The 13,231-nt window shown below is 42.9% G+C and overlaps 1 protein-coding gene across 5 annotated transcripts in view; it reads right to left on the bottom strand.

The window, feature by feature from the left end:
- The window catches only part of MICAL2 (microtubule associated monooxygenase, calponin and LIM domain containing 2), a 241,555-nt gene that overhangs the window by 51,982 nt on the left and 176,342 nt on the right, over window positions 1-13,231 (bottom strand). For all 5 annotated transcript variants that reach the window (XM_010812544.4, XM_010812542.4, XM_010812543.4 and 2 more), the window contains 2 exons: window positions 11,456-11,589; window positions 8,058-9,405 (listed from right to left, as the gene is read on the bottom strand). In XM_010812544.4, the coding sequence (XP_010810846.2) occupies window positions 8,058-9,405; window positions 11,456-11,589 (1,482 nt within the window). The remainder of the gene's footprint in view (window positions 1-8,057; window positions 9,406-11,455; window positions 11,590-13,231) is intronic.

Consider the following 13,231-nt stretch of genomic DNA (forward strand, 5'->3'; position numbering starts at 1 on the left):
CTAATTAAACTCTGTCCTTACCATTCTAACTAGTATCTGGCTTTATCTTTGACAATACCCAACAGAAACAATATGTATGCTACTGCTAAGTCACTTCAGTCGTGTCCAACTCTGTGCGACCCCATAGACGGCAGCCCACCAAGCTCCCCCGTCCCTGGGATTCTCCAGGCAAGAACACTGGAGTGGGTTGCCATTTTCTTCTCCAATGCATGAGAGTGAAAAGTGAAAGTGAAGTCACTCAGTCGTGTCCGACTCTTTGCGACCCCATGGACTGCAGCCTACCAGGCTCCTCCATCCATGAGATTTTCCAGGCAAGAGTACTGGAGTGGGGTGCCATCGCCTTCTCCAACAATATGTATAGGGATGCTGAAAGCAGCGTTCTTCACAACTGGAAACGACCTCAGTGCCCAGCATCAGAACGCACCAATCAAGAGTGGCATATTCATACAAGAGCATAAAACGCAGGGGCGGAAAAGTGGGAACCACTGCAATGCAGATGGACACGGATCCCTGCCTCCCCCTGCTCTGCCCATAATGTTTAATGAAAGAAGGCAGGCCCCAAAGAGCACACACTTGTATTAGTTTTCCATTGCTATGGGAGCAGTGACCACCAGTGTAGCAGTTTACAATGGCACCCACTGATGATCTCACAGCCGTGTAGGTCATAAGTACAGGTCTGGCTCCACTGGGTCCTCTGCTCAGTGTCTCACAAGCTGCAGTTGAAGTATCCACTGGGCTGGGGTCTCCTCTGCAGTTAAGAGTTCTCTTCCAGTTCATTCAGGTTGTGGGCAGCATCCAGTTCCTAGTGGTTGTAGGACACGGAGTCCGTTTCTTGCTATCCGTCAGCTGGCTATAGTTCCTTGAGGCCTTTTGCTTACAAGCCCTCTCACAACAATGACAGTTTACTCCTTCGAGGCCAGCAGGACCATGTCTTTCTCATGCTTCAAATTTCTGACTTCAGAAGGGCCCAGCCTCTTATTAAGTTCTCATCCGACCAAGTCAGTGAGTGAAGTGAGTCAAAGTCGCTCAGTCGTGTCTGACTCTTTGCAACCGCATGGACTTTACAGTCCATGGAATTCTCCAGGTCAGAATACTGGAGTGGGTAGCCTTTCCCTTCTCCAGGGGATCTTCCCAACCCAGGGATCAAACCCAGGTCTCCTACATTGCAGGCGGATTCCTTACCAGCTGAGCCACAAGGGAAGCCCAGGAATACTGGAGTGGGTAGCCTATCCCTTCTCCAGCGGATCTTCCCAGCCCAGGAATCAACCTGGGGATTCTTTACCAACTGAGCCATGAGGTAAGCCCCAATTAAGTTAGGCCTACTCATCTCCCTTTTGATGAACTCAAACTCAATTGGTCTGAAATGTAATCACATTTGCAAAATCCCATAAGTTAAGCAGCAGAATGAGATCCATCATATCCACATCTTACCAAACTCAACAGAATGAGATTATACAGGGCAAGTATGTGGGAGGCAGGCAGCATGGGGCCCTCCCAGAATTTTGTCTACCACAAGACTGAACAATGCAACTTTTATCAAGTCAAAAAACTGCAAAAGTAACCTAAGATGACAGAAGTCAGATGGTATTTTTGTTGAGTGGCACGTGTATTTGGGGAGACACCTGACGAAGGCTTCTGAATGTTGGTAAGTCTTCTACATCTTGATCTCCAAGGTGACTACACAAATGTGCACTTTGCAAAAATTCATCAGTTGTGCACTTAATATTTGTGTATGTATTTTATACTGCAATAAATATTTTACACAAAAATTTTAAAATAGGTTCTCCGGGTGCTTTGTTCAATTACATATAGGAACAATAATTAGTATTAAAATTGTTGGTATAAAACTGGCACTGGCAGAAAGTGCTTGAAATTAGTCTATGCCCCAAAGTAACTTAAAGACTGAGAGGTTTATGTCTACATTAGTTTGGCAAAATATGTTGTAAAAATAAGAAAAATTAAATTTCAGTTGGCTTTTATTCAAGTGATCATAAATTTGAGGTTTTGAAAGTTTCTCACTTTCCGTTTGAATACTGGTTCTCTCTACACTTTATGGAAGCGTGCAGTAGCAAGTTAAATGTAAACTGAGCTTTGAGTGTGAGTCTGTGTGTGTGTGTGTGTGTGTGTGTTTGGTGGGCTGGGCAAGGGCAAGGAAATACAAGGAAACTAAATGGACCTAATTTAATAGAGTAGGTAAAATCTTTACATTCTTAGGATACTGACTTAAGAAGACCTCAGAAACACAAAGCTCTTTTTTTAAAAAAAATTTATTGGAGTATAGTTGCTTTACACTTTGTATTAGTTTCTACTGTACAGCAGCATGAATCAACCATGCATATGCATACATCGCCTCTTGTTTGTATTTCCTTCCCATTTAGGTCACCATAGAGCACTGAGTAGCATTTCCTGTGCTATACAGTAAGCTCTCATTAGCCATTCATTTTATGCATTGGGCATGCATACTCAGTCGTAACTGACTCTTTGCCATCCCATCGACTGTAGCCCACTAGGCTCCTCAGTCTGTGGGATTTTCCAGGCAAGAATATTGGAGTGGGCCGTCATTTCTTCCTCCAGGGCATCTTTCCAAAGGAGGGATAGAATCCGTGGCTTCTTGGATCTCTTGCATAGCAGACAGATTCCTTACTGCTTGAACCATCAGGGAAGCCCCTCTTTATATATTGGGTGTATACACAGTGTGTGTAGGTCAATCCCAATCTCCCAGTTCATCCCAGTACCCCATTCCCTCCTTGTTGCCTGTATGTTTGTTCTCTATGTCTGTGTCTCTATTTCTGCTTTGCAAATAAGTTTATTTGTACCATTTTTCTAGATTCCACATATATATGTTAATATATGATATCTGTTTTTCTCTTTCTGACTTACTTCACTCTTTATGACAGCTTCTAGGTCAATAAAGACTGTTTTCATGACCATATCTCTGCAAATGGCACAAGTTCATTTCTTTTTATGACTGAGTAATATTCCATTAAATATGTGCCACATCTTCTTTATCCATTGATCTGTTGATGGACATATAGGTTACTTCCATGTCCTGGCTATTGAAATAACAATGGGTACAGGTATTATTTTCAGAGCTGGTCAGCCTTAACCTAATTCCTTTCTTTGCATTTCCATTCTGTTCTAAGGTAAGGAATTCACATTATTTCTTTAAGGAATATAAATTAATGAAGGTCTCCATGATAAATAAATCAGAAAAACACATTTATCCCAAATTCAAGAAAATATTTATTTATTATCTATTTTTGACTTCATCGGGTCTTAATTGTGGCTTAGGAGCTCAGTAGTTGTGACTTAATTGTCCTCCAGCATGTGGGATCTTAGTTTCCTGCTATGTACCTTGCATTAGAAGGTGGATTCCTAACCACTGCACCACCAGGGAATTCCCTACTCCACCTTATTCTAAACAGCACAAAAAGAAGTCACATAAATGTGATATAAGTAAAGTAAAGGCTATTCTTACTATGAATATGATGTAAATCTTAAATAAAATATTAGCAAACAGATTGAAAAATATATTAAATAATAAGATATCATGACCAAATGGTCATATTTCAGCAATGCAAAGATGGCTCAATATCAGTGAATCTATTACATAACTCATAATATTAAACTATGGAGAAAAAAAGTATGCAATCGTCTTAAAATGTGCTGACATTTAATAAAGTTCAACTATATTATCACCCTGCTTATTTAACTTATATGCAGAGTACATCATGAGAAACGCTGGACTGGAAGAAGCACAAGCTGGAATCAAGATTGCTGGGAGAAATATCAATAACCTCAGATATGCAGATGACACCACCCTTATGGCAGAAAGTGAAGAGGAACTAAAAAGCCTCTTGATAAAAGTGAAAGAGGAGAGTGAAAAAGTTGGCTTAAAGCTCAATATTCAGAAAACGAAGATCATGGCATCTGGTCCCATCACTTCATGAGAAATAGATGGGAAAACAGTGGAAACAGTGTCAGACTTTATTTTTTGGGGCTCCAACATCACTGCAGATGGTGACTGCAGCCATGAAATTAAAAGACGCTTACTCCTTGGAAGGAAAGTTATGACCAACCTAGATAGCATATTCAAAAGCAGAGAGATTACTTTGCCAACAAAGGTCCATCTAGTCGAGGCTATGGGTTTTCCTGTGGTCATATATGGATGTGAGAGTTGGACTGTGAAGAAAGCTGAGCACCGAAGAATTGATGCTTTTGAACTGTGGTGTTGGAGAAGACTCTTAAGAGTCCCTTGGACTGCAAGGAGATCCAACCAGTCCATTCTGAAGGAAATCAGTCCTGGGTGTTCTCTGGAAGGACTGATGCTAAAGCTGAAACTCCAATACTTTGGCCACCTCAAGCAAAGAGTTGACTCATTGGAAAAGACCCTGATGCTGGGAGGGATTGGGGGCAGGAGGAGAAGGGGATGACAGAGGATGAGATGGCTGGATGGCATCACCGAGTCGACGGACATGAGTTTGGGTGAACTCCGGGAGCTGGTAATGGACAGGGAGGCCTGGCGTCTTGCAATTCATGGGGTTGCAAAGAGTCGGACACGACTGAGTAACTGAACTGAACTGAACATCCATTCATGATTTAAGATACTTTAAAAAATAGGACTAGATGGCTATTTTCTCAATATGAATAAATATATCTGTGTCAACACAGAAGCCAGCACTATGCTTAAATGGGAAAACATTTAATGAGATGAATTCTCATTAAAGTTAAGAATATGGGAACCATATCACTACCTTAATACTGTTCTAGAGATTGTGGAAACCAAAGAAATGAGGAAACAACATATGTTAGTGGTACATAATGTAAAAGAGGCAAAATTATCATCCGTAGAGTTATAATTGTATATTTGGGTAGGACCCAGAAGAAGTCATTAAAAAGCATTTTTAAGCAAAGAGAATTCAGTAAAAATGGATGGGTGGAAAATTACTATATAGAAATCAGTAACTTTCATATATTCACTAGTAGGAAGATAAAATGGGAACTATCTTATTTATAATAGCAACAAAAATGAACATATCTAGTAATAAACAACAATAAATATGTAAGATCTATATGATGTAAAGTTTAGAATATTCCAGAGGGTCATAAAAAAAGATATGAGCAAACGGAAAGACAATTCATATCATAAGATTGTAACTAGATTCCGAGTTAGTTTGTAAAGTTAATTCCATAAAAATACTCTTTAGGATTTTTTAGGGACATAGACAAGCTAACACTAAGTCCACATAGAATATCAAACAAACAAGGAGAGCCAGGAAAGTTTTGAACGAGAAGATCAGTAATAGAATTCTCTTCCTACCAGATGGTAAAATATAGAAAATTTTAAATGTATAAATATATAAAGGAAAATAATTAAAACAGTGTGGTACTGATATATAACAGACAACTCAAGAGAAGGTAATAGATGGTGTGGAAATCAGTCCAAGTACAGGAATCAGATATACGATAAAGATGTTATCTCACATAAGAGAGGAAAAGATGAGTTATTTGCTAAACTATGTTAGGGTAACCAAAGAGACATAATAAAAAAAGAAGGTTGGATTCATAGCTCACATTTATACTAGGGTAATTTCTTCATGTGAACATATAAATGTAAAAAATTTAAAACAAACAAGACTAAAAGAAACTGTAAGAAGATTCTTCTATAAACTTAGAAAAAAATTCTTTCTGAATCAGTATAAACTTAAAGTTCAAAAGTGATAAAATGGAAAATTGCTACAACTACTATATAAAATTAAAACTTCATGTGACAAAAATCACCATAAACAAAGTTAAGCACAAACAAGAAGCTGGATAAAGCATTTGTAATTTATATCACAAGAAAAAAGCTAAATGTCCCTTTGCATAAAACCCCTACATAATATCAAGAAAAATACCAACAACCCAACAGAAAAAAAGATAAAGAAACAACAATTCACAGAAAAGGAAATACAAATGATTCTTTATTATATGAAAAGACTATCTATTGCCAGTCAGGTTAGTAAAGATTTTTTTAAAGTTGGGTAACACAGTGGTTAGCGCAAGTGTAGAAACAGTACTCTCATTCTCTGCTGCTGGAAGGGTGAACCAGCCCAATTTTGATGGAGGACAATTTGTCAATATCTATCAAAATTCTCAATTCATACATGCTTTGTTCTAGCATTTCCGTTCCTAGAAATTTGTCCAAACTTACACATATGTCAAATGGCCCAAGTTCTTCATTATCGTCGCACTGTTTGCAATAGCAAAAGATTTGAAATGCTTAAACTTTCCACCATAGGGGACTGGCTACATCAATTATGATATTGAACACATCAACACAATGGAATACCATGCAACCATAAAATGAAGGAGAAAGTTCTTTATGTACCAGTACAGATTGACCTCCAAAATAAAATTAAAAGTTCAAACAGTGTGTACAATACAATAGCATGCTATTAATTCTGGAAAAAGAAAGAATATGATATGTAAATTTGCTCATTTATTCATAAATTCTGTCTGGAAGAATGCCCAAGAACCTGATAACAGTATCTGTCATCAGGGATAGGACCTGGATGACTTAGGGACAGAGACAGAAGATAGGACTATTCATATTATGCCTTTTGTACCCTTTTATTTTGAGCCATGTGAATGTATTATCAAAAAATGCACAACGCATTGAGGTTTACGATGTAATAAAAAGGGCAGAGTTACATTCTGGTCTGTCCATATTTATCCTGAATTTGGTGAAAATAAAGTCTATTGTTAATCAATACAGCTTTTTTTTTTTTTTTTAGGCAACAGACTCTCTACTTAATCTGGTTTTAGAATAGACCAAAATCAAGTCCCTGACTTACACAGCTTTTTGATTAAAGTGCCAGAAGAGAAATAATTTTTGCTTGAAAACTGAAGTTCCAAGATAAAAGTTAAATTTTTTAAAAGTTAAAAAAAATAAAGTTCTCAACAATAGGGACAGTAGAATCAGTTTGTTTAAAGCAATCAAACAAATATCAATAACAAAAAAGAAATCATGTTGTTTACACTATTTAAGGGTAAGTACCCCCACTGCAAGGAGGAGAGCAGGGTGAGAGATTACACGTTACATTCTAAAAATATTTCTTTATTGTTAAATTATTCTGATCTATTGATATATTAATTAATTTTATAATTTTAAAATTATACAAAGATTTAAATATTTAAAAAACCCAAGGTTCCACTGGTAGCCAAATATACATAAATATGTTTAAGCTAGAAATTAAAAAAACACAAGTTTAAAAGAGACACCAATTTTTTTTTGACTAGTAAAATAGTAACATAGAAAAAATATGATACTTAATGCAGGTGATGGTGTTGTGAAAAAGGTACTCCCATCATTAATGGTGAAATATAAACTGGTCCCTTTCCCTTGTTTTAACTAAAATTTACAACATATAGTTGTAAGAAATAACACAGAGAGAACCTATGAAGTCTTTACCCATGTAATTCTGTTTTAAAAAATAATTTGTCGGTGTCAGTTAAGAATCTTTAAAAATTCACACTTTCAACTAGCAATCCCATTTCTTGGAAACTATCCTAAAATTGTCATTAAAAGGAAAGAAAAAGCTATGTGCAGAAAATGTTCATTCAATACCATATATAAAATAAAAATATATTCATATAAAATATATAAGTTAATAAGAAAATAGTTCATTAAATAACATATACACTATAGAATATTCTACAGCCATTAAACCACATTTGTGTAGAATATAAGGTAATTGACTTAATATCTATGTTGAATGTTGATTTAAAAGATATAAAATTTTACGTACAAAATATGTGAAAAATATTCATATGGTCAATGAGTGAGAAAGAGGAGGAATTATGGTTGATACTTTGTCTCTTTCAAAACTTTATACAAATAATTTCAAATTTAATTTTTTTCAGATTTTTTTCCAAATTTTCCAAACTCAAGTTTTCCTACTTTTGTCAGAATTTGAGAAGCAAAATGAGGTGAAAGATGGCTACTTATTAATACAATAAGGATAACTAACTGCCCCGCACGAATGGGAGACTTTTGCTAGGAAAGAAGCACTTACTTGCATCTTTCTCTGGAGAAACAGGATGGACCCTCTGCCCCAGGCAGGTGCTACTGATTGGCTGCCCCTGCTTCTCTGGGGGCTGGGCATTGCCCATGGGCTGCACCTTCCCCTTGGGGCTGCTGAAGAGGTCTTGGGAGTCCTTTCTTGGTCCAGATTCTTGGAGGGAACTCTCGAAAGATTTGTCTTTGAGTCTGAAGGAGGAGAAGAGTGAGGTCCTTTTCTTGGGAACCCTGGAAGCATCTGGGACTGTCTCCTGCAAACTCACTTTCTCCAGGAGTGTGGGGACATCTTCCATCTTGCCACAGGGTGGGGGCACAAGTGCAGGAAACACCTTGGATGACCGGCTGGGCAAACTGTGAGTGCAAAGGGCGGGGGCAGGAGGGCTCGGGGCTGAGGGCTGGGCAGTCCTTGCAGTCGGGGAGCCCAGGGAGAAGAAGGCTGAGGCCTTGCTTGCCACGTCTCTCTTGGGGGATGGCTGATCGCTGTCTTTACTGGAGCTGCTTTTCCGAAAGCTGAATGAGCAAGTGTAAGCATGAGGTGGGCTGGTGGGCAAAGTCTTTGACTCTGGCTTGGCCCAGGCCTTCCTCCCACTGTCAGAGTTGGGGAGGAGCGGCTCCAGGGATCTCCGGATGGCGTTGGCTATAAGCCGCAGTGGAGACTTGGGTGGGGCCATGCTTCGTTCCCCAGGAGCCCGTTCAGCTGGGGCCCCCATCTTCTCCTGAGACTGTCTCTGGGCTGGCAAGGTCTCTTTCTCTGCCAGAGGAAGCAGCAAGGGGTGGACTGGTTTCAGCACATGGCCTCCTGAACCATTTCTAGTGCTCTTTTGGGAAAGTCGTGCTCCGGTTTCCAGGTACAAGTTCTCAAGGTTGGAGTCGTTCCAATCCAACAACCAAGTCTTCTGCTCCGGAGTGAGAACCAACTTCTTTAAGCCTGACTTCTCCTCTGCCAGCTCTAACCCACCATCCTCTACCCTCCTGGGTCTGGTACTCCCTTCTCCAGGCTCCTCTCCAGCCCAGGGAGACAGTGGGTGGTCTGGCAAGCACCTGTCCTTCCCTTCAACGGGGTGTGGGCCTCTGTGGATGCTTCTGATGTCCCTAGGAGGGGCCACTGCCTCCTGACACCCATCAGAAGCCATCTCTGTAGGGCTGGGTGGCCTGGAGCTCTGGAGGCCATTTCCACCAGGCCTCACCAGGCAGTATTCTGTCCGCTCCAGTACCTGCCCACGAGGCAGACGCAGGGGGAGATCCTTGGGTGGTCCATGGGCTTTGGCACGCCTCAGAAAGATGGGGGTGGATGGACTGCAGTGACCTCTGGAGATTTGTGAGGCGGTGTTGGAAACTGTCACCTGGAAGGGACAGGCAAAACCCAGCAGTGATTTAGAAGCTCCCACCATTCACTTACATGAGGAAGGTGCATCGCATCCCACAGCCCCCTCCCTTCCTCTCTTCAGATCTCAGACACCCAAAGTCAAAAAGAATTCTGTCTAGGGTGATTTCAGAGGGCCACTCTTCCTTCTAAGTGGCTACCTTGGAATGGGCTAGAATTGGCCCAGAGCCTCCATATCACTGATCAAAGGCTTACCTGAGTCTTAGATTAGGTGGGTAGAAAGCCAGAGGGAAGGCCAAGTCTTTGACAAGCTCCCTGACCAGTGAGGGCAGGGCTAGCCTGGCCCATATGGGTGGGGCCAGGCACATCCGGAGGCTCAGCTATGGTCCCTACCAACAGGCATATTCTATCCATAGGTGTGGTCCTCCAACAACCAAGAAACCAAGACTTTTTTCATTGGAGACCATTAAAGAGAGACAACTACCCTCTGGCTTGGAACTGTGGTGGCAGGAAAGACTTTGGGATCTCTCAATAACCCTTTCAGCTGTGGTTTTTCATGTATAGATGTGAGAATTGGATCATAAAGAAAGCTGAGCACCAGAGAATTGATGCCTTTGAATTGTGGTGCTGGAGAAGACTCCTGAGAGTCCCTTGGACAGCAAGGAGATCAAATGAGTCAATCCTAAAGGAAATCAATACTGAATATTTATTGGAAGGACTGAAGCTGAAGCGCCAATAATTTGGCCACCTGATGCAAAGGGTCTCTTAGGAAGAGACCCTGATGCTGGGAAAGATTGAGGGCAGGAGAAGTAGGGGGCAGCAGAGGATGAGATGGTTGGATGGCATCACTGAATGGACATGAGTCTGAGCAAACTCCAGGAGACAGTGAAGGACAGGGAAGCTTGGCATGCTGCAGTCCATGGGGTCAAAGAGTCAGACGTGACTTAGCGACTGCACGAGGACCCTTTAAAATCTGATTCATGCCTCACCATTGAGAAGGCAATCAATTATTGCCAGCATTCAGGAGCTTGGCCCTTGGCAGAGGGAGAACATAACAGACTTTAGAAGGAATGGTTGTGTCCTGCCCAGAGCTCTGGTCATTGAACAGGAGCTCCTCAGGAGAATGAAATATTCTGTCTTGGATGTTCTACTTCCCAGAGTCTAGAACAGGCTCTGGCAGGTAACAGAGGCTTGATAGATTCATACTGAAGGAAAGAGTCCAATCCTGTCTATATCAGTGATGCCATTTTCTATTCAAGAGGGATGTTGCTTCCAAGGTTCTCAGTTCAGTTCAGTTCAGTCTCTCAGTTGTGTCCGACTCTTTGCGACCCTATGAACTGCAGCATGCCAGGCCTCCCTGTCCATCGCCAACTCCCAGAGTTCACCCAGACTCACGTCCATCGAGTCAGTGATGCCATCCAGCCATCTCATCCTCTGTCATCCCCTTCTCCTCCTGCCCCCAACCCCTCCCAGCATCAGTCTTTTCCAACGAGTTAACTCTTCGCGTGAGGTGGCCAAAGTATTGGAGTTTCAGCTTTAGCATCAGTCCTTCCAAAGAACACCCAGGACTGATCTCCTTTAGAATGGACTGGTTGGATCTCTTTGCAGTCCAAGGGACTCTCAAGAGTCTTCTCCAACACCACAGTTCAAAAGCATCAATTCTTCGACCCCTTGTTCAAGGTTCTCAGCTGCGACCAAAGGCGCTCTCCATTCTGTACCTGCCACCCTATAGCTGCCAGCTCCTCAACACCCTCTGTGAGGTCATCAAGGGCAGAGCATAAGCCCGAGCATCTCTGCACCCCACAGTCCAGCCCAGATTCCAGGCCTCGTAAAGTCTGCCGAGTGAGTGAGTGGCTGGCTATGCCCTTGGTGACTGAGAAGGAGCAGAGTGCATTTTTGTGAAAGGTACAAATGAAGAAGCCTGGGGTGGGCTCTTGACAGAGCATCTCTCTGGCCCTGGCTTTGCAACTGGGGTGACCTAAGGATGCTAGGAATCCAGAGCTCAGTGTGGAAGTAGGGGGAGTACAGGCATCATCCTCACGCCTGTGCAGGGCCCTGAGGGCACTTACCTGAGGCAGGGAGGGACTGTCCAAGGCATTCAGGTCACCAATCGAGGAAGAAGAGGGTGGAGAAGGAGAAGGCGGGGGAGGACAAGCTTGCTTTGGAGGCGACACGGTCATTTTGCTGTTCACCGGCATGAAATCTACCAAGGAAAGAATATGCTCTCCATTACGGAGTTGTGGCTTTTCCTTATTTTATCAAGAAAAGGGGAGGTTTATCAGTGAAGCTCCACTCTATAAATTGAGTCAGGAGAGGAAGATGCTGGAGACCAGTTCAGAGGCCCTGGAGCCCAGAGCCTGGGACTTGGAAGAACAGGTGCAGGAGTGTCAGATTCCTTAGGGGAAGAAGGTCCCAGGATGCAAAGTCCAAGAACCACTATGTCTCACACGCACAAGAGAATGCTCCCGAGAGAGGGAAGAGGGGTCTCTAGGGTTTTTCTGGGAAACGGACATCTACCTCTAATGTCTGCCCTAAAGCCATCGTGGTGGGGGGCTGGGGCTGCATTAAATTTCTTAGTCAATATAGAGGCCACCTGAGGCCTCTTCCCACAAGAGGCTGGACCATTTGCCATGGGCATGGATGGGATAACACAGGAGAGGCAGTCACAGCTGAGGAAAAGGGCTCCTCCTCTCACGGGTGCGCAAAGCAGCTCTCGGATGAGATGGCCAGCCTGACATGTTAAGAGAACTCGAGGGAGGGAGGTCATAATGAGCATCAAAGCATCTGAAGCATATGGAGTGGGGTTCATGCCAAGCTCCTGTTGGTCAGGGAACAAGCAAGAGAGAGTGCATGTGCTCAGATGGACAGGAGAAAGGAGCGTGCCTGGGACTGAGGATGGGCCTCATTCTGAACTGTGGGAGCTGAAATCAATTAGTCTAGTTACAACTGAGTTCTAACAGATGTCGCCTACAAGATCAATCTCATTCCCTCTCTCTCCTGAGTGCATGCACCACGTGTGCACATGTACCCTCTAGGAACCTTAAATCGGGGCCTCCCTGCTGCCTCAGTGGTAAAGAATCCGCCTGCCAATGTAGGAGTCGTGGGTTCAATCCTTGAGTCAGGAAGATCCCCTGAAGAAGGAGATGGTAACTCCAGTATTCTTGCCTGGGAAACCCCATGGACAGAGTAGCCTGGTGGGCTACAGTCCATGGTGTCACAAAAGAGTTGGACAAGAACTTAGCGACTCAACAGCAACAAACCTAAACTCTCAAGAGTTTTCTTTCCCTATCACACCATTTCAGTAACCAGTCCTCAAAGGGATTCAGAAGATGCCATGCTCACTTGCAGATTTACCCATCAAGTGTCTGACCCACCAGCCCAGCCAGCTCTCCCGTAAGCCCTCCAGGCACATAAAGGCTGTTCTCCAGGGAACCTCACAGTAACACCTGTCTGTCTATCCATTCTTGTCAGAATCCTTACTTCTGGCTGCTCGGCTGACCCATTTCCATTTCCCTCCAAGGCATGAGATTTCAGCTTGCTTCTTAACATGATCCCCTGGCCTCAGTTTCCCCAGAGCTTTGGTTGAGAGGCCCTTCCTTTGGGACCCATCCAGGCCAAGCCAAACCCAAGCTCACCACAAGAGGAGTTCCTTCCAGACCACCAGGGAGCCACACAGGGGGTTTGTTAGTGCTCTGACCTGCTTTCCTCTCTCAAATGCAAGCATGTTGGAGCATGCATCCCAGGCCTGGGCTATGAAAAGCTGGCCACACACACGGTCAGCAAGCTTCCCAACGGAAGAGCTCCAGGGGGAAAAGGTAACTCAGGGAAACAGGTCTGAGAGTGGC

This window comes from Bos taurus, chromosome 15, assembly GCF_002263795.3.
Source record: "Bos taurus isolate L1 Dominette 01449 registration number 42190680 breed Hereford chromosome 15, ARS-UCD2.0, whole genome shotgun sequence".
In the NCBI taxonomy this organism is placed as follows: Eukaryota; Metazoa; Chordata; class Mammalia; order Artiodactyla; family Bovidae; genus Bos; species Bos taurus.